The sequence below is a fragment of the Sapajus apella genome, unplaced genomic scaffold, assembly GCF_009761245.1.
Source record: "Sapajus apella isolate SASKATOON/1434 unplaced genomic scaffold, GSC_monkey_1.0 scaffold29, whole genome shotgun sequence".
NCBI classification, from domain to species: Eukaryota; Metazoa; Chordata; class Mammalia; order Primates; family Cebidae; genus Sapajus; species Sapajus apella.
In genome coordinates, this window is record NW_022436969.1 from 18837743 (window position 1) to 18862530 (window position 24788).

The 24788-nt window shown below is 36.3% G+C and overlaps 1 protein-coding gene across 16 annotated transcripts in view; it reads left to right on the top strand.

Moving 5' to 3' along the window:
- PTPRM (protein tyrosine phosphatase receptor type M) overlaps positions 1-24788 on the top strand; it is an 816519-nt gene that overhangs the window by 479707 nt on the left and 312024 nt on the right. For all 16 annotated transcript variants that reach the window (XM_032293498.1, XM_032293499.1, XM_032293487.1 and 13 more), the window contains 4 exons: positions 4286-4594; positions 10923-11032; positions 19746-19947; positions 22845-22947. In XM_032293498.1, the coding sequence (XP_032149389.1) occupies positions 4286-4594; positions 10923-11032; positions 19746-19947; positions 22845-22947 (724 nt within the window). The remainder of the gene's footprint in view (positions 1-4285; positions 4595-10922; positions 11033-19745; positions 19948-22844; positions 22948-24788) is intronic.

The window sequence follows — 24788 nt, forward strand, 5'->3', positions numbered from 1 at the left end:
GAAATGATTGTTTTGTGTTAGGCTTAGCTATAGGACTTGGCAAATGTATGGGAAATTTGAGACAATTTTACTGTGGTGGAACTCTAAAAGGTACTCACAGAGAAAAGTAGTGCACGTTTCAAGAAAACTTGACCAGTAGACAGACAGAATCCTTTGTTTTTAATGCTAGGACTTAATTTAAATATATATATTTTCTTGGCTAAGGAATACGGAATGATGCAGACTTATTTATGCAGTGGAAAATAGTTTTCCATTGAAATTAAGTTAGAACTGTGCTTCTTGTTTAAACTAATATCTGAAGACTTTAGTCATTTTATTATTCAGTAAAATTGATGAAAATCTTAAGAAAATGCATTAGAACAGTCCTGTGATGAATAGGAAACCTGTGATTAATAAGGAAAAGTGAGAAGGGACACATGTTGATCTGTTTATGTATAAGGGAGCTGGAGCTTACTAGAAATTTTTATGAACATTCAAATAATGAACCATTATATAAAATTGGGCATTTCCTTTAAATAAAGGAAAATTAGTAAAAGTTACTAATCTGGGGAAAAAAAAAAACTTTCAATGTTGTATCTAAATAATTTATTTATGACATTTTCCCTACAGAGGTAATTTAAATATAAAATATTAATTTTGTAATAAGGAGCATTCTATGAGAATGCCTCTCACGATTTCTTGGTGGAGTTTTCGTCCTTGGTTCTTAGATTTATTACAGGACAGAGTAGCATGAATTATCTTCATTAATTCCATTTTATGATTACAGCAGGTATCTGATAAATTCTACATTGCATATTTAACATTATTCCACTTTAAACATTTTCATTTGCAAGAGGTTGTAGGTAAAAAGGAGGGATTTTAAGTTCTCTCTATGGCATAAATGATGGAGAAAACAGACACAAGGAATTTATGCACAAATAGGAATCAAGAAGTGAACTTCAACAATAGTCCAGACAGGTTTGCAGCACCCTGAAGTGCAGTCCGTGCTCTCTGGTACAGCTGAATTGGGGAATATGGCCTTGATCCTTGCTTCTATGAATTAGCAGGAAAAGGGAGAAGAATTCCTCTCAGCACTTTTGCCTCAAGTATAAATACATTGGATCTTTATTATATTGTACATTCTTTGGGCATGTTTTAGGTAGAGTCTTAGTATCTTTAATATCCTGATTTCTTTTTACCTGATTCTCTTTAGTTTGGTAGAGAACAACAGTAGAGTGGGAGCAGCATTATTTGTAGTTGTCAGATCTAAATTCAAGTGCCACAGCAAACCCTGACCCTGATCAAGTTATTGAGCCTACCTTGGTCACAATTTTTATCTTTATATATTAGAAATAAAAATATTTACAGGGCTATTTTAAGGAATAGAGAGTATATAGAAAGCAACTTACACATAGTGTGCAATAAACTGTAGCTTTTATATCAAGTTTATTGTCTCTTCTCAGCTGTATATCGCTTTACATTCATATTTGGTGAGCACACTTCAGACAAGCAAAAATCAAAATTATTAATCAAATGGTCTATGGATGTACAATGCAGAACATTTTAGGTTAGGCTTTTCCTAAACTTCTGAATGCTAAATTTTTTGTAGCAGTGCATGGTACGTTGTAAGTGCTCGGTAAATGTTATTTATGTAGTAGTATTTATTTTCATCATTATTTCCTAAACAAATATAAGCTTTGTCTGCATATATTTTATTTTTTTAACGCCAAGCTTTTATCAGTTTTTTAAACCCAAGATTTTATCAGTTTTTTTTAAATACTGTAAGTTCTGAGATACATGTGCAGAACATGCAGGTTTGTTACATAGGTATACATGTGCCATGGTGGTTTGCTGCACCCATCAAACCATCATGTAAGATATTTCTCTGAATGCTATTCCTCCTCTAGCACCCCACCAGCTGACAGGCCCTGGTGTGTGATGTTCCCCTCCCTGGGTCAATATGTTCTCATTGTTCAACTCTCACTTAGGAGTGAGAACAGGTGGTGTTTGGATTTCTGTTCTTCTGTTAGTCTGCTGAGAATGATGGTTTCTAGCTTGACCCATGTCTCTGCAAGGGACATGAACTCATCCTTTTTTATGGCTACGTATTATTCCATGGTATATATGTGCCACATTTTCTTTATCCATTCTATCATTGATGGGCGTTTGGGTTGGTTCCAAGTCTTTGCTATTGTGAATAGTGCTGCAGTAAACATACATGTGCATGTGTCTTTATAATAGAATGATTTGTAATCCTTTGGATGTATACCCAGTCATGGGATTGCTGGACCAAATGGTATTTCTATTTCTAGGTCCATGAGGAATTGCCACATTGTCTTCTACAATGGTTGAACTAATTTGTACTCCCACAAGCAATGTAAAAGTGTTCCTATGTCTCCACATCCTCTCCAGTATCTGTTGTCTCCTGATTTTTTTAATGATCGCCATTCTAACTGGCATGACATGGTATCTCAATGTGGTTTTGATTTGCATTTCTGTAATGACCAGTGATGGTGAGCTTCTTTTCATATGTTTGTTGGCCACATAAATGTCTTCTTTTTAGAACTGTTTCTTCATATCCTTCGCCCACTTTTTCATGAAGTTGTTTGTTTTTTTCTTGTAATTTTTTTTAAGTTCCTTATGGATTCTGCATATTAGCCCTTTGTCAGATGGATAGATTGTGAAAATTTTCTCCCATTCTGTAGGTTGCCTGTTCACTCTGATGTTAGTTTCTTTCGCTGTGCAGAAGCTCTGGAGTTTAATTAGATCCCATTTGTGAATTTTGGTTTTTCTTGCCATTGCCTTTGGTGTTTTAGTCATGAAGTCTTTGCCCATGCCTATGTCCTGAATGGTATTGCCTAGGTTTTCATCCAGGGTTTTTATGGTTTTAGGTCTTACATTTAAGTGTTTAATCCACCTTGAATTAATTTTTGTATAAGGTGTAAGGAAGGCGTCCAGTTTCAGTTTTCTGCATATTGCTAGCCAGTTTTCCCAGCACCATTTATTAAATAGGCAAACCTTTCCCCATTGCTTGTTTTTGTCAGGTCTGTTAAGATCAGATGGTTGTAGATGTTTGGCGTTATTTCTGAGGCCTCTGTTCTGTTCCATTGGTCTATATATCTGTTTTGATACCAGTACCTTGCTGTTTTGGTTACTGTAGCCTTGTAATATAGTTTGAAGTCAAGTAGCATGATGCCTCCAGCTTTGTTCTTTTTGCTTATGATTGTCTTGGCTATATGGGCTCTTTTTGGTTCTGTATGAAATTTAAAGTAGTTTTTTTCTAATTCTATAAAGAAAGTCATGGTTGCTTGATGGGGATAGCTTTGAATCTATAAATTACTTTAGGCAGTATGGCCATTTTTATGATATTGATTCTTCCTAACCATGAGCATGGAATGTTTTTCCATGTGTTTGTGTTCTCCCTTATTTTCTTGAGCAGTGGTTTGTATTTTATTTTAAACCATGCCAAAATGCTTATATTCTCTGCATGTCATTTAGATTTCTGAGCTTGAAACTGTACCTTGAGCTTGGGCTAAAACAAGAATACCAAGAAATTGTCATGAATAGGCAAGAAATACTTTAGCATTGATTGTGTGGAATTCTATTCAGATTGAAATTCAAAACCACCTGTTCTGCTCAGAAGTTTATATTCTCTAATCATATTATTTCATGCACAATTCTCAAGCTTTTACTCTTATGCTTTTCAATTAAGTAATTATAAATTAATGTTTAAAGATAAAACACATGTATCAGTGTTAAGATCGGTTTATTTCATCAGAGACCCAGAGGAAAAGAGGCTTAAATAAGATAATATTTAATTTTTCCTAATGAAATGTTTGGAAGTAGGAAGGTCAAGGCTGGTATGGTAGTTCTGTGATATCAGAGACCCTGGCTCCTCCTTCATCACTGCTTTGAATTCTTAACATTTACATGCTTCATGGTTCACCATGGCTGCCTGAGCTCCAAACATCATGCTCCATCCAGCTAAAAGGAAAGAAGAAAGACGAAAGATGGTGACCCCCTGCCTTTTAAGAACAGCTCTCAGAAACTGTTTTGGACATTTCATCTTATATGTCATTCATCAGAACTTATGCACATGGCCACATCTGTCTGAAGAAAATAATGGAGCCTTTCATCTTTACTCTGGGTAGCCAAATGCCTAACCAAGATTTAGGGATGTTATTATCCAGGAAGGAGAAGAGACCAGGTGTTGGGAACAAGTGGGAATCTATGTGACATTTGGGCTTGACCTGAACCTTTGTCTTTCTTCTCTCTCATGTTTCCTTTTGTCTTATTTTCTTAATAGATCCCATGCGCGGCCCAAGAAAACTAGAAGTAGTGGAGGTCAAATCTCGGCAAATCACTATCCGCTGGGAGCCATTTGGATATAATGTAACTCGTTGCCATAGTTATAATCTCACTGTCCACTACTGTTACCAAGTTGGAGGACAAGAACAAGTGCGAGAAGAAGTAAGCTGGGATACAGAAAACTCACACCCTCAACACACGATCACTAACCTGTCACCATATACCAATGTCAGTGTGAAACTGATCCTCATGAACCCAGAGGGCCGGAAGGAAAGCCAAGAACTCATAGTGCAAACAGATGAAGACCGTGAGTAGCTTTGAATGATATGTTTATGTAAAACCTGTTCTTTCAAAAAGCAACTTTTGTTTCTTTTGAGATCTTTGCAGTGAAGATGGAAGAAAGAACCACTTACATTGTTGAACAACTCAAATATGTATCTGTACTCTATTCTTAAGCCTGATTGAAAGAGGGAAAAGGGAGCAGAGATGTAGAAATGTCATTCTTTATTACACATATAGTTACTTTTCTATATATAATCATTCCATATTGCTCTCAGTAGTTCTTCATTCAAGTTTTATTTCATTGGACTGAAAAATTGTTGTTTTGGGTATTAGATTATTTATATAAAATCATTGGATGGAAAAACTGTTGTTTTGGGTATTAGGTTATTTATATTAAATGCTTATCTAAATATAGTTAAATCACATTCTGAAACATTTTTCATAGTTCAGATAAAAATTCAGTATGAAATAGAGGCTGTCCTTGCTTTTTAACACAGTCTTGAGAAACTTTAAGTTGGTGGTCATGAAATAGATCATTTTTCTCCACAGGAACAATATTGAAACCAGATATTACTTTAATAAATTACTACTTAACAAATAAACCACGCATGTCACCAGTAACTCATCAAAAAGGCAAATATATAGGAAACTTCTATAATAACTTAAAATAGTAAAATTTTGTCTTGAATCTCATAGCATGGATATAAATGTTCTTTTGCACAGATGATACAGGGAACCCTTGTATATAATAATGTATTTATATGGTAAATAAAATACAGTGATAGTATATCATACATTTGACCTAAAATTCATTTTTCAAGCATTCAAGTAAGTGACAAAGAACATGGAAAACCTGTTAAATGAATGAATGGACTATTCGTAAGAAAAGTAGTTGTTTAGCTTTTTGTTTCTTCATGTAACTGATAATGTAATTTTGACCATTGATTACATCGTGAGTTAAATGTTTAGAATGATACCTTTATTGTTTCATTAAAATAACTAAAAAAGGATTTTTGAGTGTTTTTACATATCCACCACCTGCATATTTCTACAGAAGAAAAATACAGAAATAGCTAGAGTAAATGGGGCGCTCACTGCACATCCTCTTTCCTCTGTTATTGTCCCTCCAGTCCTGTTTGTGTTGATTTCTCTCAAGCAGTAGTTTGAGAGGAAGTCTAAGTTTGATGGAAGCCCCTCAGTCAAGGTTGACATCAGAAGCTCTAATTCTTCCAATTCTCTCTCATCTCCCAGGAGAGGAGAAGATGGTGCCCAAATTGTCAGCCAGTCACGGCTGGCTCCTTCCTGCCCTACATTTCTCTACTGACTCTTGTCCTAACTTCTGTTGTTTCTACTTCCAAAGTTTTAGATTGTTCTTTTCTGTCAACTTCCACATGTTCAAATCCTTATTATTTTATGCTGAAATTTCTATAATTGTTTCTACCTTTTCTTTGTGGTTCTAGCTTTTTTCTACTCCAATGCCCCTCCCGCCACCCACTCTCTCACTAACTAATCTGAAAAATACATTTTCATCTTGGCTATCTTTCTACAAGAGTCTTCAGTGGCTATTCCACTTAATCTTCATTCCAGTGCCTTGGCTGTCAAGATCGTCTATATTGTTGACTCATATTCTAAGAGGAATAACTTCTTCTTCGCAGCAGCTTGTCCTGCAAAGCCATCCCTGTGCTGGTCCCTGTCCTACGCTGTGCATCCTGGGCTCCTCATGGTTGCCTAATTGTTCTCCTCAGCCAGTCAGGGCCTCTCCTGGGGGCTTCTCAGGCTCACCCACTCTGCTCCCCACTGAAGCTCTCGTCACATTTCAGGTCCTTCGCAAAGCCGTCTGCAGCTCTTTAGTCCACGTTACACACAGCCTTCTGACCTTATTTGTATTCGTAAGATCCTTAAATCTCTGACCCTCAATTTCTTGATCTGAGAAGTGAGTATAATAACAATTCTTAGTTACATTAGGGATAGAGAAATTTACATGGACAGCTGGTTGTAGCTGCCAGAGAGGGGCCTTTCTTCGTGTTGTAATGATTTGTAGCCACTCATTATGATTCTTCCTTGCTCCCTCATTATTCTATTTATATACATATATTTTTTCTTTTTATTGTAAACTACTTGACAAGAAGTACCATCTGTTTTTCTTCTATGACAATGTGTATGAAATTGAGTAATAAACACGCCAAAATACTTTGTATTTAAATGAAACAATAAAGTATTGTTGATAAGCATTTAATTCATGTTTTAATAAACAACAATGGTTACATCAATGAGATAAATAAAATACAGTCATTTCCAGATATGTATTGCTAAAGCATGAACCTATTGAACACTGTTGGTTTCAAATTGAGAACTGTTATGAGCTAGGAATTCTGTTAAGTTCCATCAAAACATGAGGACAGAATCACTCTTTAAATTATCTTGCTAGTCCCTGAACCTGGAGCACACATTACTTCCAAATAAAAATCTATTGTTTTCCTAGCACGGTAGCATTTCATTAATTAGCAAAAATTTTAATTTCAAACTATATTTTCTAACCTGTCCCTAAAAAAAGACTTCAGAAAAGGCAGAGAGAGGAAAGAAACAGAGTAATTGTCAAACAATACCAAGTTTGAAGAGAGAAGAATTGGTGAATCACTTTGTTTATCCATTACCAAAGGTTACAATTCATTGAACATTGTGAGTTGTATTGTAGTATAGTACTTTTATAGAAATATAGTTTATTTCATCAGAAATTGTGTGGGGGAAAAAATTACATTTTATTAATGTTAATAAAATCCTGTACAGCCCAGGGATAAGTTGTACAAACTTTGATATTATGGCTTTATATCCCAGATCCTTAATTCCCAGAACTTCTAAAAATGGGTACTAGACCTAAGTTACTGTGAGGTACTGTCCTCTGTAATTTAATTAACAGTCGATTAATTATTTATTAATATTGTCTTAATTTTGTCTTTTCCTAACTGAAAGTGATTATCTGAATCCCCCTTAGGGTTTCATGTCAACTATTCCACTGCCATCTATCACAGGGTCTCCACCAATACATTCTAATAAGTTCATCCTTCTACGACATCCTCTGCCTAACATGATTTTGAATACCTTCTATGTCATAGTGCAGTTAGTATTTTCTTTTATACTAATTGAATGAAATGAAGATTTCTTTTTTCTAACTCTTAACTTTCTTTACATTTGCACAGGGATTAATATTTTCAAATAAGAAATATTATCACAAAATAGAGTCACTCGTCCTAGTTATCTTGATGCTGTGAGAAAACTGAGGATGACCTCATCATAAACACTGTTGAGGTTAAGAGGAAGAGACTTAGTTGAGTGTTCTCAGGCATGGCCTGTTTTAGTTCAACTTCTAATTATGATGAATATTTTAGTCTCGGAGCTTGAAATCCAAATTTTCTTGGAACTCACGAGCGTTGTCATTTTTAATGTTTTTTTTTGTTGTTGTTGCTTCAATGTGGTCGTATATGAATTTCTTCAACATAGGACTAACAGTTATCTTTTTATATTTATGTGCTATTAAGGATTTGAATATTAGAATTAACTTGGCTGGGTATAGTGCCTCATGCCTATAATCCCAGCACTTTGGGAGGGGAAGGCAGGAGGGGATTGCTTGAGCCCAGGAGTTGGAGACCAACCTGGGAAACATTGTGAGACCCCATCACTACAGAAAGTAAAAATAAATGAGCCAGCATGCTGGTGCATATCTGTGGTCCCAGCTACTCAGAAGGTTGAGGTGAGAGATCACTAAAACCTGGGAGGTTGAGGCTGCAGTGAGCAATGATAGCCCCACTGCACTCCAGCCCAGATGACAGAGCAAGACCCTGTTTCCAAAAAACAAAAGATCAACTTAATCCAACTTCACTTTAAGAATGAGGCAAATGATACCTAAAGAGGTTCAATTATTTATTCAAATTGCATAATTTAATCATTGGATAGTCTTAAATCAGAACCCAGGCCTCCCTTATGAATCAGTATTCTTTTTCTGCCAAACAACACTTGACTTTAATTGGAATAACTGTAAATGTTCTAGATTTACATAAAAGTAGCTCCTCATCTCAAAAACGGCATACTATCTATGGGTCCTTTTGAAATTCTAGGCAGTCTTTCCAATCTGTGGTAGTCTTAGCAGTCATTAAAAAGCAATTCGTATCCTCTCACAATCTAAAACATTATTTCCAAACCCTTTTTAAAAAGTTTATTGAGATATGTTTGTCCATTCACCATTTGATAAATATTTGGGTTGTTTTCACTTTTTGGCTATTATGAATAATGCTATGAATATTCAGGAAAAAGTTTTTGAATTAACATTTTTTTCACTTGTCCTGAGTACATATCTAGGAGTGAAATTGTTGGGTTATGTTGTAAATCTACCTCTGTTTAACCAATTGAGGCACTGCCAAAGTGTTTTCAAAGTAGCTGCCTGACTTTACCTTCCCTCCAGCAGGGTGTGGGGTTTCTGATTACTCTTCCTTCTTGCAACACTTGTTATCATGTTTTTTTCATTATAGTAATGCTAGTGGGTATGAGGTGATATCTCATTGGGGTTTTGATTTACACTTTCTTTCTAGCTAATGATACTGAGTATCTTTTCCTTTGCTTGTCAATATTTGTGTATCTTTTTTGGAGAACTGTTGATTCAGGTCCTTTGCCCATTTCTAATTGTAATATTTGTTATCTTATTATTGGGTTTTAATATAGTTCCTTTCATATTCTAGATTACAAATCTCTTATATATGTGATATGCAGAAACCCTCTCCCATTCTGTGTCTTGTCTTTTCTTAATAATTCCCTTTGATGCCCAAAAGGTTTTCATTGTGATACTGTATGGTTTATCTAGATTTTCTTTGGTTGTTTTTGCTTTTGGTGTCATGTCTAAGAAATTGTTGCCTGAGCAAAGGTAATGAAGATTTACATGTATGCTTTATTTAAGAGTTTTATAGTTTTCGTTCTTACAGTTAAATCTTTAAACTATTCAGATTTAATCATTACATATAGTGGGAGTTAGAAATCCAATTTCATTCTTGTGTGTGTGGTTATCCAGTTGTACCAGTAGCATTGGTTGAAAAGATTATTCTATCCTTATTGAATTTTCCTGGTACTCTTACTAAAAATCAATTTACTGCAAATGTAAGGGCTTCTTGAGTATTGGGATTCTCAGTTCTATTCCATATATATATATAATGTGTATATTATCTCATTATGCCAACACCACACTGTGTTGATTACTGTAGCTTTACAGTAAGTTTTGAAATCGGGATGTGTGAGTTCTCTCTGACCACTTATTGGTCATTCACTTCATAACCAAACAGTTTGATCATGCACCCCAAAACATACACATATTTATAAACAGTATAGCTATTCTTTAAATAGCATGCACATAGTAATACACTAAATTGTATATAACTTGAAGCATATTAAAAAACTACATTTAAAATGATGATGGGATAAATAATATTTTATAATAATACTGAATATTATTTTATAGAAAATTGGCAAGTAACATCTTCACTTTTGTTAGATTTTCTTGCACACTTATAAGGTGCTACATATTTTAAGTTTTGAAAATGGCATCAAACTTCCCTTAAATAATGTACAGTATTAACAAATAAAATAATGTTTAAAGACTAAATTGTTATTTCATCTACATCAGCATCTACTTTGTATGTATTTTAATAGATATACCAATACAATAGTTCATATATTTTTTCGGCATGCTTTTATCATTCAGTGTTATGGTTATAACTTGCATCCATGTGATATATACCTGTCATTTATTTTCAATTTTTTCAGTACTTTATCGTATAACATAACTTACTAACCATTTGATTCGTTTCTGATTTATTATTAATAAAAAATCGCTGCTTTGTTAACATTTTTGTATATGTCTCCTGGTGCATATATGCAAGAATGTTGCTAGGGAATATGCCTGCATGTGGGACCATTGGGTCATATGTTCTGTGCATCTTCAGCTTTACTACATACAATCAATGATTTTCTAATGTGGTTCTACCAGTTAACACTCCGACAAGGAGTATGTGAGAATTCTTATCACTTCAAATCCTTCCTCATTTCTTATGGAAGAATAAAAACGTTTATTTAATAGGTGAAACTGAGCTCTAATTTATTAAAACTTTTAAGAAAAAGGTGATAAAATTTTTATAATCAGGACAGTGTAACTAAAATGGTTTTGGTTTCAGATTTTTAAAGAAAACTTAAGTATATGTGTGGACTATTAAAATCTTATCTTTCAATAGAAGGTTAAAACCTATCAAGTCTAGAAAAATCTACTTTTTAATTGTTTATTACTTAAACATTTATCTCCTCCCACCCTCCTTTAGTCCCAGGTGCTGTTCCCACTGAATCCATACAAGGAAGTACCTTTGAAGAGAAGATATTTCTTCAGTGGAGAGAACCAACTCAAACATATGGTGTAATCACTTTATATGAGGTAGTATACCTGTTTGTTAGTAATTTTTATTAGAAATTATCATGATAATATAGGCTATCTAGTATTTAAAAATGAACAATTACATAATATATTTTAAGAAGTTTAATGCTTTCAGTACTTACAATGGTTGTTATATGGAAGAAAATTGTAAAAATAAGTTTTTGAATTATGTATAATTTGAGGATTTAGCTTTACAGTGAGTTTGACATTTCCAGATTATGTGTTATTGTATGTTAAGACACAGCATTACATTTAAAAATTATCTTTATTAAAAACAATAATTATTTTGAAACATGCATTGATTATAAGACAACCACAGAACCCTATTCTTGCTTAGCTATTAAATATTTTACTATTGAATTATAGAAGGACACTGATTATCCATTTAATAAGGTCATTAAAAATTGTCTCGGGGTAGCAATAGAATAATGTCTATTGGTTTCTTAGTATTAGCAAAACATCCTTTTGACTCTGTGACATAGTTTTGTCTACTGAGGCATATCAAATGGCTGAATGATAGAAGAGAAGAATTTGATGAATTGTTCAAGGAAAAAAATAACAGCAATAACGGGGTGACATTCATTATCACATTTGTGTGAGCATCATTTCACTATGCCTATTGTCATAGAAACAAGCAGGTGTGTTTTTTTAAGCTAGCATTTATTTGAATGCAAATTTAACAAAATTATATGTTGTAAAGTTTCTAAAAATCATGGCAGATCCTCATATGGAACCTCTGCTTGAATACCTTTCAGAACCACTGACAAAAGCCTATACAGATGAGCTGTCAGACAGTGATCACCGGTAATCCTCTTCCCCGACCAGCTAGCCTCATGTTTATGTTTCCTTATAATTTTTGAAAATTGGTGTTGAAACACACAAAAAAATTAATTCAAAGCTAAGTAAAGAAAGATAAAAGAAAAAAGTTGATTTTGTGCTGTTGTCGATCCTGTTCATTGGCTGCTTCATTGTACAAGAATTGAATATTGTGCAAATTCAAGGCTCAGCTTTTATAGAGCTAAGTGTTGTAAACAAATCAAGTAAGTTCATATTTTTTTACTCAGTGATGAGAATCTTTTAGTTTTTATTTTTGGCTTCATCACCATTTTTAGGTCTTAGTTTTGGGATTTTTACCTAGTAACAGGATTTTTAACTAGGAAACATACAATCGTTGAAATGAACCGTAAGTACCAAGCAATAAGGTCACCTGTCCTAAAAGCCACATGTTTCTATCTAGACAGACAGAAAATAATAGCAAGAGTCTTTCCTTTTAAACCCATGAGAGATATAGCTCTGTGTGGTAAGTCATTTTAACATAAAAACAGTGGGAATAATAATAATTCAAAGGAAAAACCCATTAATCTCTCTGATTCTGCAGCTAGAACCTCCCTGTTAAACACTGATCTAAACACTACCCCAATGGGGGTGTATGAATGTGTCATAAATCAGGGCTTTAATCAGACATGTGTAAGTAGAACAGATTGGTTGAGTTTTCTCAGGACCAAAGGGGAAAAATGTGATCTAGGCTGTAGTGATTAAATATAAGCTTTCTGGCCAACAAATCTTTCTCTGTTTCCCTAATGTTTTCTGCAAGTGTGAAGGAAGGGAGTCCCCGGGTTCCTCCAGGTAGGCCTTAGCTGGAGTCTCAGGAGCAGCTCTTCTTGAGCTGAGATGTGCCTTTGAGCTACGACTCACCCAGCCTATGCCAGAGTTTACAACAGGCACACACAGCTTCCTCCCATAGCTGAAGATTCATGTTGAACCAGACTCGGTCCCTCTCTGAAGAATCACAGACTTCTGAGACAAAATCATGCTAAAGAAAAAAAACCCACTTTGCCCCAAAAGAAGCAGGGACCATAGCAACAGAGTATTCTGTCATGGAGTCACATTTGAATACTGGTAAAAATCAGAAGGTAAGATAAATTGCCATGGTTGGAAAAAAGTTTAGTAACCAATGACACAGGTGTTTCTTTAGGGAAGGCAGCACACAGGATAATTTTTGAAGGAAAGGAGAAAAAACAGATGGAATATTGTTGATGTTTGTGCTAGACCATTCTTGCTTGGCTATAAAGAAATGCCAGAGGCTTGGAAACTTATAAAGAAAAGAGGTTTAATTGGCTCATGCTTCTGCAGACCGTACAAGCATGGCATCTACATCTGTTCTGGGCGATGGTCTCAGGAACTTTATGATTGTGGTGGAGGGTGAAGGGGACCAGGCACATCACATCGCGAGAGCAGGAGCAAGAGAGAGCAAAGTGGGGGAGGTGCCACACTCTTAAATGACCAGCTCTCCTGTGAACTCAGAGCAAGAATTCACCTTCACCAAGGGGGCAGCCCAAAGCCATTCATGAAGGATCTACCCCCATGACTCAAACACCTCCAACATTGGGAATCACATTTCAACATGAGATTTGAAGGGGACAAGCATCCTGACCATACCAGTGTTGGACATGGGTATGCTGTGGGTTTAGGTTATTCTTAGTTCTCTCTTTGCTTATTATGAAAGATACACAAAAGCATTAATGACTGAAAATGGCTAACAGCATTGTTTCTTCCAGGAGTTACACAGTTCACAGCCTTACATGATTCTTCCGGTTTTCTTCCTTGCCTTCTCCTTTATACACCTCTAACTCCATTCTCAGCCTTTCAGCACTAGCCTTGCTTCTCTGACTTTCTTGTCTTCATTCTGGCTCAAGTCCTTCTCATAACTTGCCCCTCCGCCTCAGCCATTTAATTTTATCAGTCATCTTGCAACCTGGGTCTATCAGTATACCTTTGCTTAATAGCTATCAAAAGCTCTTATTTTGTTGAGTTGTCAGTTTAATACTGCCCTCTGAAAGAATACTTTAAGTACAGAAGTACTCAAAATAAAATATCCTCACTTCCCAATTTTACTTTTCGAAGGTAACTATTATTAACAACTAGATACATGTCCTTCCAAAATTTTCCAAGTTATAAACTCTAGTGCAAATTCATTAATGAATATAAAATGGATGTAATTTAATAAATGTTATCAAACCCATCATTTTATTACTTGAATGAAATGCCATATGAGACTCTCACCTTACATCATACAAAAATAAATACCAGATTCATGCTCTAAACACAAAAGTTAAACTTAGAAGAACCCTCTAAGAAAAATATAGGAAGACATTTTTGTCATATATTTTTCTAAGCTTGATATAAAACTCAGCAGTCATTAAAAATAAAGATTGACAGATGGTATGTAAAATTTTAAACTTCTGAATGATGAAAGACACAATGAAGGAGGTCTGAGTGCAAACAGAAGACTTGGAGAGATTATTTTCAGCACTTACAGTAGTCAACAGGCTGGTGGCTATAATATACAGTGACCTGATACATAGTAATAAGAAAAATACAAAACATTCTATTAGGAAAGAAAATGGACAATGACACTTCAAAAAAAAAAAAAATCACGCAGCATGTAAGCATATGGTAAAGTACCTACCCAACGTTACTAATGATTAAGAAATGGAGTAAAGCAAGTGCTGCAGAAGTTTAAGTTTCTGTAATATCAAGTGTTAATTAGTGATGTGAAGAAATGTGTACATGCGTAGCCTGTTGGTGGGAACATACATTTTTTATAGGCAATTAGGGAGAATCTATCAAAATGTGAACATGGCATGCCAAACCTATTTCTAGAAATTTATTAGTAATACTCCCCAATGCACAAGGATATTTTGTCCAAGTATTTTTATTGTACCATACTAACTTTATGTATTTCTAGTGAGTAAATACCAAACTCCTGGTCATGAGAGTAACACATGGATTTTTTAAAAAGCTTTAGTATGTCTAAGATAATGGAAAAGGAAAACAGTAGAAAAGGTACTGTTCCTTTTCTATTGAAGTAACTGCCCCATCAGCAACCAACTGTGAAAAGAATGAAATGAGTTCCAATCTCAGGCACTGAACGCATGAGTGTGTGACTAGAGTATCGGGTGCAGTTTTGGTTGCAGGCTTTAATCAAGTAGAATGGTCTGTATCTGCCAGCTGATTGGGACATTCAGGAAGCTAGAGTTGAAGACACCTTCAAATCCTGAACCTGGATAACTGGGCTGTTAATCACCATCAGCTGAGATAGGTGGTTATGTAGAGGGAATAAGAATTTAGGGGCCATGGTAAGAAGTTTGTTTTCAATACTTAAGGGGTTCTGTGATCTAATTCAACTCTGTATTTATAGTGCCATCTCCCACTATTTTTCTTCTGGAACTCAGTGAGCCATGCAGATGGAATTGTCTTTTCTCCAAGAGCCTTCTGAGCCATTGCACACCCTGCTTTTGCTTAGATTCTGCCTGTGCCATCCCATCGCTCTCCTCCTATAGCAGCTCTGCTTTCTTTCAGTATTTTATTCAAGTACTGCTGTACTTTCTCTTGAGGCATCCTAGGTCCTTTCCTCCCCTGAAATCAGATTTAATTATTCATTCCTTTGTTTTCTCAGAATAATTACTTAAACCTCAATTAGAGGATGGTGTTTTATGCTGGCTGGAATTACCATCAAGTCACACTCTAGAAGATTTTGATTCCCCTCTACTTTAATATGCAAGTCAAAGATTGCACATTATTCTATCTTGGTTTCCCATGAATCTTTCAGTTTAGAATTTGAGGCTTTAAGTAGAGGAGGAGAAGACAATTTTGAAAAATTTCAGACACTTAACTGCAAATCAGAAATCATCAGATAGAAGCAACACTTTACTCCATCTCACCCAAATCTAACCCTCACACATGATGTTGAGATCTCGGTTTGCTTTTGACCTGGTGTATCCCATAACAGTACCTACATCCAACACAGTAGCAGCAGCGTTCTTTACAGAGACTTCATTACAGTGTTCTGGACCTTTAGCCAGGGACAGAGTACAAGTGCAGAAGCCTCCTGACTTCCTTCTGGGAGTTTCCTGCTGTACTGAAGTACTTAATAGGCACTTAATAAACACTTGTTGAATGAACAAGTGAAAAAGTAAATGCTGAGACTCGTACCAAATTGTCAAAGAGCTATGTCTGGAAACCAGCTAAGAACCCCATTGTAGCTTATTCTGCAACCACAAGGCTTTTGACAAGTCCAAGCCCCTCAGCGCCGCTGGAACAGCAAGTCCCTTAGTAAAGGGTTTCCTTGGTAGTCTCTGCAGGGGGAGCAAAGATCCCTTGTCTGAGTGTTTACAGGAACACATGCACACACCTGCTCTCCCCAGTAGTTTTAGGAAAATAAGATACTGAGTGCCAAATATTTACTGATCACAATGGGATCAGAAAAAAGAATAAAATATCAGTCACTCCTCAGAAAGAAGATATAATTACATGAAATGTTCCAGTTCCTCTGGCATATTTAAATCATGATTTAAGATCAAAGAAGAGATTCACAGCACTCCACGATTCATTGCCCAGTGAATTGTATGAGCAGTCACAACACAGGCATTCAGTGGATCTAGTGATTGTTAGGCCAGGTTTAGGAAGGCTTTGCAGATATGCAGAATGGGAACCTGCACTGGGACATAGATGGGTACTTTTTTATCCCAGTCTCATCTTTGGAAACCCTCCCTCCCTTTCTCCTTCCCTCCATCCCTCCCTTTCTCTTTCTTTCCCTTTCTCTTTCTGCTTTTTTTTCGTTTGGTTTCTATGACAGCTTTCTCTCCTTTGACTTTCTTCCTGTATTTCTGGCTCTTCTGTTGGCTTCTCCTCCTCTATCCTGTATTAAATACCTACATTCATTAGGGTGTGGTAACAGGCTACCTTCCTCTTTTTCTAAACTTTCTTCCTTAGTGCCCCCTCCATTCCAGAATTGAATATTATCTCAATGCTCATCACCCCTAGTCTTCAATTCCAGCCTAGTCGCCTCCAGTCTCAGCTTCATGTCATACGTGTGTCCACCTGACTGCCATGGGCTTTTCCAACTTGATGTGTCCACCCGTGTCTATACATTTCTCCTCATACATTCCATTCTTTTCAGTACATGGGACCATCTTCTGATCAAGTCCAAAACTTGGAACGTATCCTTTATTCCATCCTCTTTTTCTTATATCCACTCCATCACTGAGTTCTGTCCATTTTCCTCTAAGAGATCCCAATCCTTTTCCTCTCTTGCTGTCTGTACCAGCCCCACCTTGTTCCAAGCCCCTCTGTTCTCTCCCTTGTGCTATAGCTCTAGCCCCTGGACTCTGCTGTACTTCTGAGTGCCCTCCCTACTACCTCAATTGCCCTCAATCAAATCAACTTTCTACCTACAGTCAAGGTGAACTCTTTATAAGGGAAATTAGATCATTTTATTTTCATGCTTAAAAATATTCAAGGGCTTCCTCTTGTATGTATCCGCACTTCTTATCCTGGGGTGCAAAGCACTGTACAGTATGATCCTGCCCACTTCTCCAGCTCCCAAGGAACCACACCAACCTCCTTTCTATTCATGTACTGTGCCCACTCACTCCTGATTCACTGCCTTAGTTCCTGCTGTTCTTCCCCAAACTCTCAGCATGACTGACTCCTTCGGAAAGTTAAGTCTCTTCAACTTAACTGACACTTCAGTGGGCCCTTCCCCAACCACTCGAAGAGCCTGCGTAATAACCTCTCTCTCCAACAGTTCTCCTTATTTTAGCACCCTGTTTGTTTCTTCCATGGAGCTTGGTGTTTTGCTGTCTCCCCAGCTCCTTCCCACCCAGTCCAGATTCTCAGCTTCTGAAGCAGAGCGTGTGTTTACCTGCTGGCCATGGTGCTCACAGAGTGTCAGTGTCAATCAATGTTTGAATAGAGTAAATGAATCTGAATAGGTAGAGAATGTGGAAAGAGGGCTGTCTCATGTTCCAGGCAGGTGAAAGTTTATGAGCAAAAGCAGTGTCAGAAAAGCCCTATCAGTGTTTGTAGGGCAGTTAGCCTTTATCCTCTGACCAGAAGAGAAGGGAATATAATGGAGTAGTATGACAGATTCAGAAGTTGGAGATGGCAAAAGCAGGTCTGAAACACAAAACTAATGAGTTTGGGCTCTCTCTTTCTATCCATTTATGTTTCATTAAGGTTTCTAGTCAGGCAATAAAGTGAACGAGAGCACTAAGCTAGCTCCCGTGGGCAATGTCAGTCCTCATTTTAATTACACTCTGTCATAATTGTTGGATCATGTCCCCCTTCCCCTACCAGACTGATAACCTCCTTCAGGGAAGGTACGATTCCTGAGGCACCGTGTAAGACCCCCAGCTCAGAACACAGTGCTTGGCACGTGAGAGGGGCTCAATGAATATGCTTTAAATGTATGGGTAAATTAGTGAGTAAACATTGGGAAGCAATTATGTAGTCATAATCGAGGTTTAGATCCACCTCCTCAGAACTGCCTGTTCTCTGAAGGTATCCGAATGGAGGGCCAAGTAAGCACACAGTGAATAGGTGGCGAACGTGCCTCTCTCAGCTGCCTGGGGGGTAGATTTGACCTTGTCTCTTCTTGACTTCCTTAACCTTGTAGAGGACGTCTGTTAGAGGGTTAACAGATACTCTGTGTGACTCTGATAGTGTCATGTACTGCAGTGATTAATATGTACAGCAAACAGCTTTCTTGCTAAAGCTTAGTTGATTCAGCCTAAATATTCTTTCAGAGAGGTCTTCTTAATTGTAATGACATGGTATAAATATAAGAAGAAAGAAGGTCAATTATCACTTCGTATAATAACAGTGTTAGTGTTCATGCACATAAATTACAAGTAAGTTTACCTATTTAAAAGCAAGAAAAATGCTCAGTTTTGCAATTTAAAACTTTTGAATATGCCACATTTTAAAATTATGTCATTACAACCAGTAGAAGTTAGTAATCACCACTAAAGTGCATGTTCTTGAATAGTTGATGAACTCCTCAGTGAAATTCTTTTAAAAATCATTTGGAAGGGCGGGATTTAAAAGCACCTATGTTATATTTATTTTCAAACACTTCAGACTCATCCAACATGCTTTGAATATCTGCTATGTAACGAATATCATGAACACTTCTAGAACTGCACTAACTGATATGGCAGCTACTAATCACACATGGCAATTTAAATTCAAATTTTAACTAAAATTTTCAGTTCCTCAGTCTTACTAATCATCTTTCAAATGCTCAGTAGCCAGATGTGGCTAGTGGCTACATTTCCATCATTTCAGGAAGTTCTATTGGAACACATTGCTCTAAAGAAAAGAAATTAATATGACCCATAATTATTACTCTATTTGTGCATCAGGAATGACTGGAATCTGCCTAGGATTTATTTTGGAACAGATATCCTTGCCCATATTGATAAAAACACTTCAGTGCCCTTGTTCCCAATAGACAATAATCCTAAATCAAATTATAGCCACTAGATTAAAGATGAGGCCTTATCCTTGCAGTATCTTATCCGTTTGAGCTAGTTGTATATTTTCTTATTTTGTTCTAAACCCATTGTAATGTAGTTTTACAAAATGACATTTTGAAAGCAGACAACTTCAAAGCATTAGCTTAACCCTGAACTCATCCTGTATGTTCTAATCTACTGGCTTAAGTTCCCCTGTCTATAAAAGTAATAACTCAACAGCTTTGGCGGACGGAGTTCCTTCATCCTTTCACTGGATTCAGAATTTCAAGAGTCTGAGTTGGAGCTTATCATAAAGGGTCTGACAGTGCATACATCAGAAGGGTTTATTGGATAAAGATGCAATCTGAGTCCATCTGCTCCAGATATTTTATCACTTTCTTATTCTTTTGCAGATCACCTACAAAGCAGTCAGTTCCTTTGACCCAGAAATAGATTTATCCAATCAGAGTGGAAGAGTTTCAAAGCTGGGAAACGAAACCCATTTTCTGTTTTTTGGACTGTATCCGGGGACCACATACTCCTTTACCATCCGAGCTAGCACAGCTAAGGGTTTTGGGCCTCCAGCAACAAACCAGTTTACCACCAAAATATCAGGTACTCTACATTCGTGAGTTGTGTCTTTTATCAGAAGTAAAAATTTTGTCCTTTTTTATTCCCGTTGTCAAGTATGCAGAGCTCACCCACACTAACATTGTATCCAGAGGAATACCCCTGGATGCCTGAGGCTCAGACTCGTGGCATGAAATGAAGTACTACAAATATTTCTCATTTGGGAGCTTAAGATCCTCATGTTAGGAAGTGGCCATTGTTTTAGCAGAGCGCCTTGGAGGACTTGGGCATGAGGCAGGTTCTGTTGAGACACTCTTGTCCCCTTGTCAATCCCAAGTTGCCACAGCAGTAATGGTGGAAAAATCTCCGTAATGAACCATCCGAAGCTCAGCGGAAAGACAGGCATATGGAGTCTGCTTCCTGAAGGATCAGCCTCCTTGGGACCTCTGCCAAAAGTAGCTTCTGGTCCTGAGGAGAGAGGCAAATAACACGATGGTACCAGGCACTGAAGGCCTCCAGCCTTTTGGTTTTAGAGACTCAATTATGCCATCTAACAAAAGACATAATTTGAGAAATATTTCTAGGCATGTTCAACTGTGCAGAAAATGTCTTTGTACTTCAGACTAGAGGAAATTAAGCTGCCATCTGGTATGGGATATATAACAGCAATAAAAAAATTCCCATGAATTTTGTTTCCCATTTTTTCCCCTTCAGGTATGACTGTGGAAGTGTTGATTTTTGGCTTTAAATGTTTTGTTTGGGGGTAGAGCAGGTGGGGTGGAAGTGGGGGAAGGAGCCAATTCTTGTTATCAGCCATAGTTAGGTCAATAATATTTAACCTGACCTTTATATCTTTTGTCTCATTCCTTGTTTTATATCAATAAAAGTTACTGTTTGGAGTTGAAGGAAAGGAATAGTCACAAGTAGAGTATTCTAAGTGATCAGCTAGGTTTTGAGGGAGGGTTTAGAATTTTGTTTTTAAGCAATTATAACTTAAGGGATAATTTTTCATTGTATAAGATCTTATGAACACAAACAACTTGAAATGTAATACACTTGATATTATGAATATAGAATTAGCTTATAGGAACAGTATAAAGAGTTGGGAAAGAGAAAATAAATATTTGGGAAGTTAGAATAATTAGAGATTAGAAAACTGACACAGGTTGGAGAAAATGGGTTGGTAGAAGAAAGACCACTAGACTTGAAATCAAAAAATCTAGGTTCTAATTATGATTTTGTCAGGCACTAACTCTCTGATTTTGATCAAATAAATTTACCTCTGTGTACAAATTAAGATTATATTATCTAGTACATGAATTTACCATGGGGATTTAAAGACGAAATAAATGTCAATATATATACCTCAAAGCATCTTTAAAGAAATGGCTCCCATGTAAGTTATACTACGAAGATTATTGTCATAAAGAGTGTATTTTTTAGAATAAAATAACACATTTGCTATTTTTATTAGATAAGAATTCTGATCAGTATGGTTGTATTAGTTCATTCTCATGCTGCTAATAAAAACATACCTGAGACTGGATAACTTATAAAGGAAAGAGGTTTAATTGACTTACAGTTCAGCATAGTTGAGGAGGCCTCAGGAAACTTAAAATCATGGAAGATTATAATCAATGATTTTGACCATTTTCAGCATGCTAAGTTCAAATAATTTTATTGAAAAGCAAGAAACTTGGACATTTCCATTAGCCTATGCAGCTCACCAAGAATAACTATTTGATTTTTATAGTGTTAAAACGGTGACAGTTGACAGGTTATATTTTCTGTTTTCATGGACCTAAGAGAGGGAGCCACTCTTGTGTACAAAATATAATTCTATGTTATAAATTGGAGTTAATTTTTAAGAAAATTGAAATGAATTTTTAATGCTGAGATAATTCAATCAATGGAACTCAGAAGCAACTCATATCTCTTATTTAAAAAACTTTTTTGTATGTGAGACAGTTTTAAAAACTGTATTTGCAAAAAAGGACCTCGGGCTTTCTCATCGGGAGTTTCTACCTGTGGGCTGTGAAAATATGGTATGCCTTCCCACGTCATAGCTCCATGTAGTGGTTTGTCTTGTTTGTAATTACTGAAGAGCTCTGTTGCTAGCATGTAAGACTTAACAGTCTAGAGAAGGAAGATGCCAGGAAAAGGCCTTAGAAATAGGATTTACATTGGGAGGAGAACTAACATTTGTAGAATCATATTTGCCTGGCTCTGTCTCTCTGTTCTCTCTTTTAATTATGATAACAAACTTAGGGGATAGTTTCACCCATTTTTGAGAGATGTATAAAAGCACTTAGGCTGGTTAAAGCAAAACACAACTAAAAGTCAAACCCAAGCCTGTCTTACTCCAGTTCCTATGTGTTTTCCACTGTCACGCTTTTCTGAGAGCCCAGATTTTCACTAATTAATTCCAGTAAATCTCTCTGACTCCCACTGTCCTCTTTAAATCCCCAGTGGGTCTCTGATACATGAAAATCCTTGACTTAGATGCAGTAACTGTAAAGTCCAGTGATTCTTTCTTAAATATGCCTTTAGCATAAATATTTTATTGAAGAACTCATATGTACAGAAAAGCGCACCAATTATAAGTGCACAGCTCTATGATTTTTCATAAGATGACTATGACTATGCTAATTTAGCCAGAATCTGAATCAAGAAACAGAATATCACTCAAACCTTACAAGCCCCCCTCATACCGTCTCCCAACTTCAACTCAAGATCACAGAGGGCAGTATGGGCTGTCTGTTCACAGCTGTCCCTGTGATTCTGTGTAGGGAATATATGTGAAGTTTGCTCATGGTCATTGATAGCTGCAATGTAAAGTAAATGCACTGTATTCTTAATGTTCTTTGTAAAAGAAAGTAGAAACTAAACTGAGAACATAAACCAGAAATAATGAGTCTCCCATCGTACGCCTTTTTCCCCAGCACCCTCTATGCCAGCTTATGAACTCGAAACACCTTTGAATCAAACTGACAATACCGTGACAGTCATGCTGAAACCTGCACACAGCAGAGGAGCACCTGTCAGGTATGGAACAGAGGGGTGGGCCAGCTCTAGAGAGAAGAAAACTAAATCAAGTTGATTAATTCCTCCAATGTGTTTTCTAGGGATTTGCTGCAAATCTCAGCCTGCCTGTAAATCCATATCTTTATTAGCTCTAATTAAAAGTAATGACTGAGGAAAATGAAAGGGCTTTGATGTAAGGTGATCAAGTATTGTTTAAAGGGTTTTCTTCTGATGCGAGCGGGTTGTTCTTTTGAAGATAAGGAACAAAGCCTCAGTCTTTTGAGGAGGTAGTTTTAAATTAAAAGGTGACTGCTTGCTGCAATTTGGTTACCCAAGGGCAGATGACACTTTTGTTCTCAGCTCTGTTCTTTGAATGGATGTTTGGATTTTTTTCATTTGTATGTTTACTTTGGGTTTTGTGTCATTTAATTTTTAGTAAATTGGCTAATTTCTCAATTGAATATGGGATGTATATTTGTTTTTTTTAAAAATAACCAGATGATTGGAAAGAATATTGTGAAGTCTTTATTTGAACAGATTTAATTACCAACATGTAGGCCTGCATCTTATTCCATGATGATTTATATAGCTAAGCAATTATAAAGCATAACTTTCACAGTGACTGAATAAAATAAATTTATTATTTCTAAGACAGAGCAAAAGAATGCCTGAATAACTCTGGAATATCAACTTGTCATAAGCTCATTAATCTATATAAGTGAAATTTCTACTTGTTTCAGAGGGATTTAAATGTTTTACCTTTGCATTATCAGAATAGATTCCCTTCAAAGTCATCTGTTATTTTGAGTAGCGTACTTGGAAGAAACATTTACGCTGACAACTAAGGCATTATAGGGTTTGTTTTCATGTTCCTTTTGTAGAATTTGATTTCATTAATCTTTTGAAACCTGGCTATATTTGATTATGTTTTCACTTTAGTATCATAAGGCAATCAGTTAGATTTCTTTCTATTCAGTAAAATATATATGGAGGCCTTGGTTCATAAAGTCATGAGTAAAACCAGAGTAGTATTAGTTTTTGGTGAAGCTAGATTAGGGAAGAGTCACAGAAATTTTTATTTGAAAAATCTCCAAAAATTTTTATAACAACTTTTAGTTTATACTGTAGAATTATGCAACACAGTAGCTCATGTAAGGTTTTATGCTTGCTGTTCATAACTGTGGTTTGTGAGAATACTATGAAATATGCAAAAGCTCTATTCCAAATTGGAGATCATGTATCATGTTCCTGCTGTATTTCAAGTGATGTGCTTGACATTGCCCAGGCCCTCTGAGTTGATCCCTGTGAGTGACACTGAGAGATTACACCAATCCAATGGACCCAAAGCACACATGAGATGCTTTCCAAGACTCGGGTGTATCCATGGCCCTGGCTCAGACTTTTTTTTGACTTTAAAAGCTGAATTTTTATCAAATGAAAATGTACGCTCTGACCATGGCCTTGGGAGCATCATTTGTTTCTGACCCACTTAATAGTTGCTCAGACTCAGCAGTAAAGGGTCACTGGGACGGGACTTGGTGTTTTACTGCAAAGAATCACGATCATGTGAATAAGAGTTTACTCAGCTTCAATGCCTCCAAACTGAAGGAAGCTGAAAGAAAGCTTAATCGTTTTTCAAAAACAGCAGTTATTCTATTGTATTATAATCTTATATGGACACCTTTTGGATATTTTGTGTTCTTGTATCTTACTTTCAAACCCTTTCAGTTGCATTTTCATTTGCATCTTTGTATAGATCTTTCCAAGACTAAGTTTTGTTTGTTTGTTTTTGAGACAGTCTCACTCTTGTCGCCCATGCTGGAATGCAGTGGCCTTATTTCAGCTCACTGCAATCTCTGCCT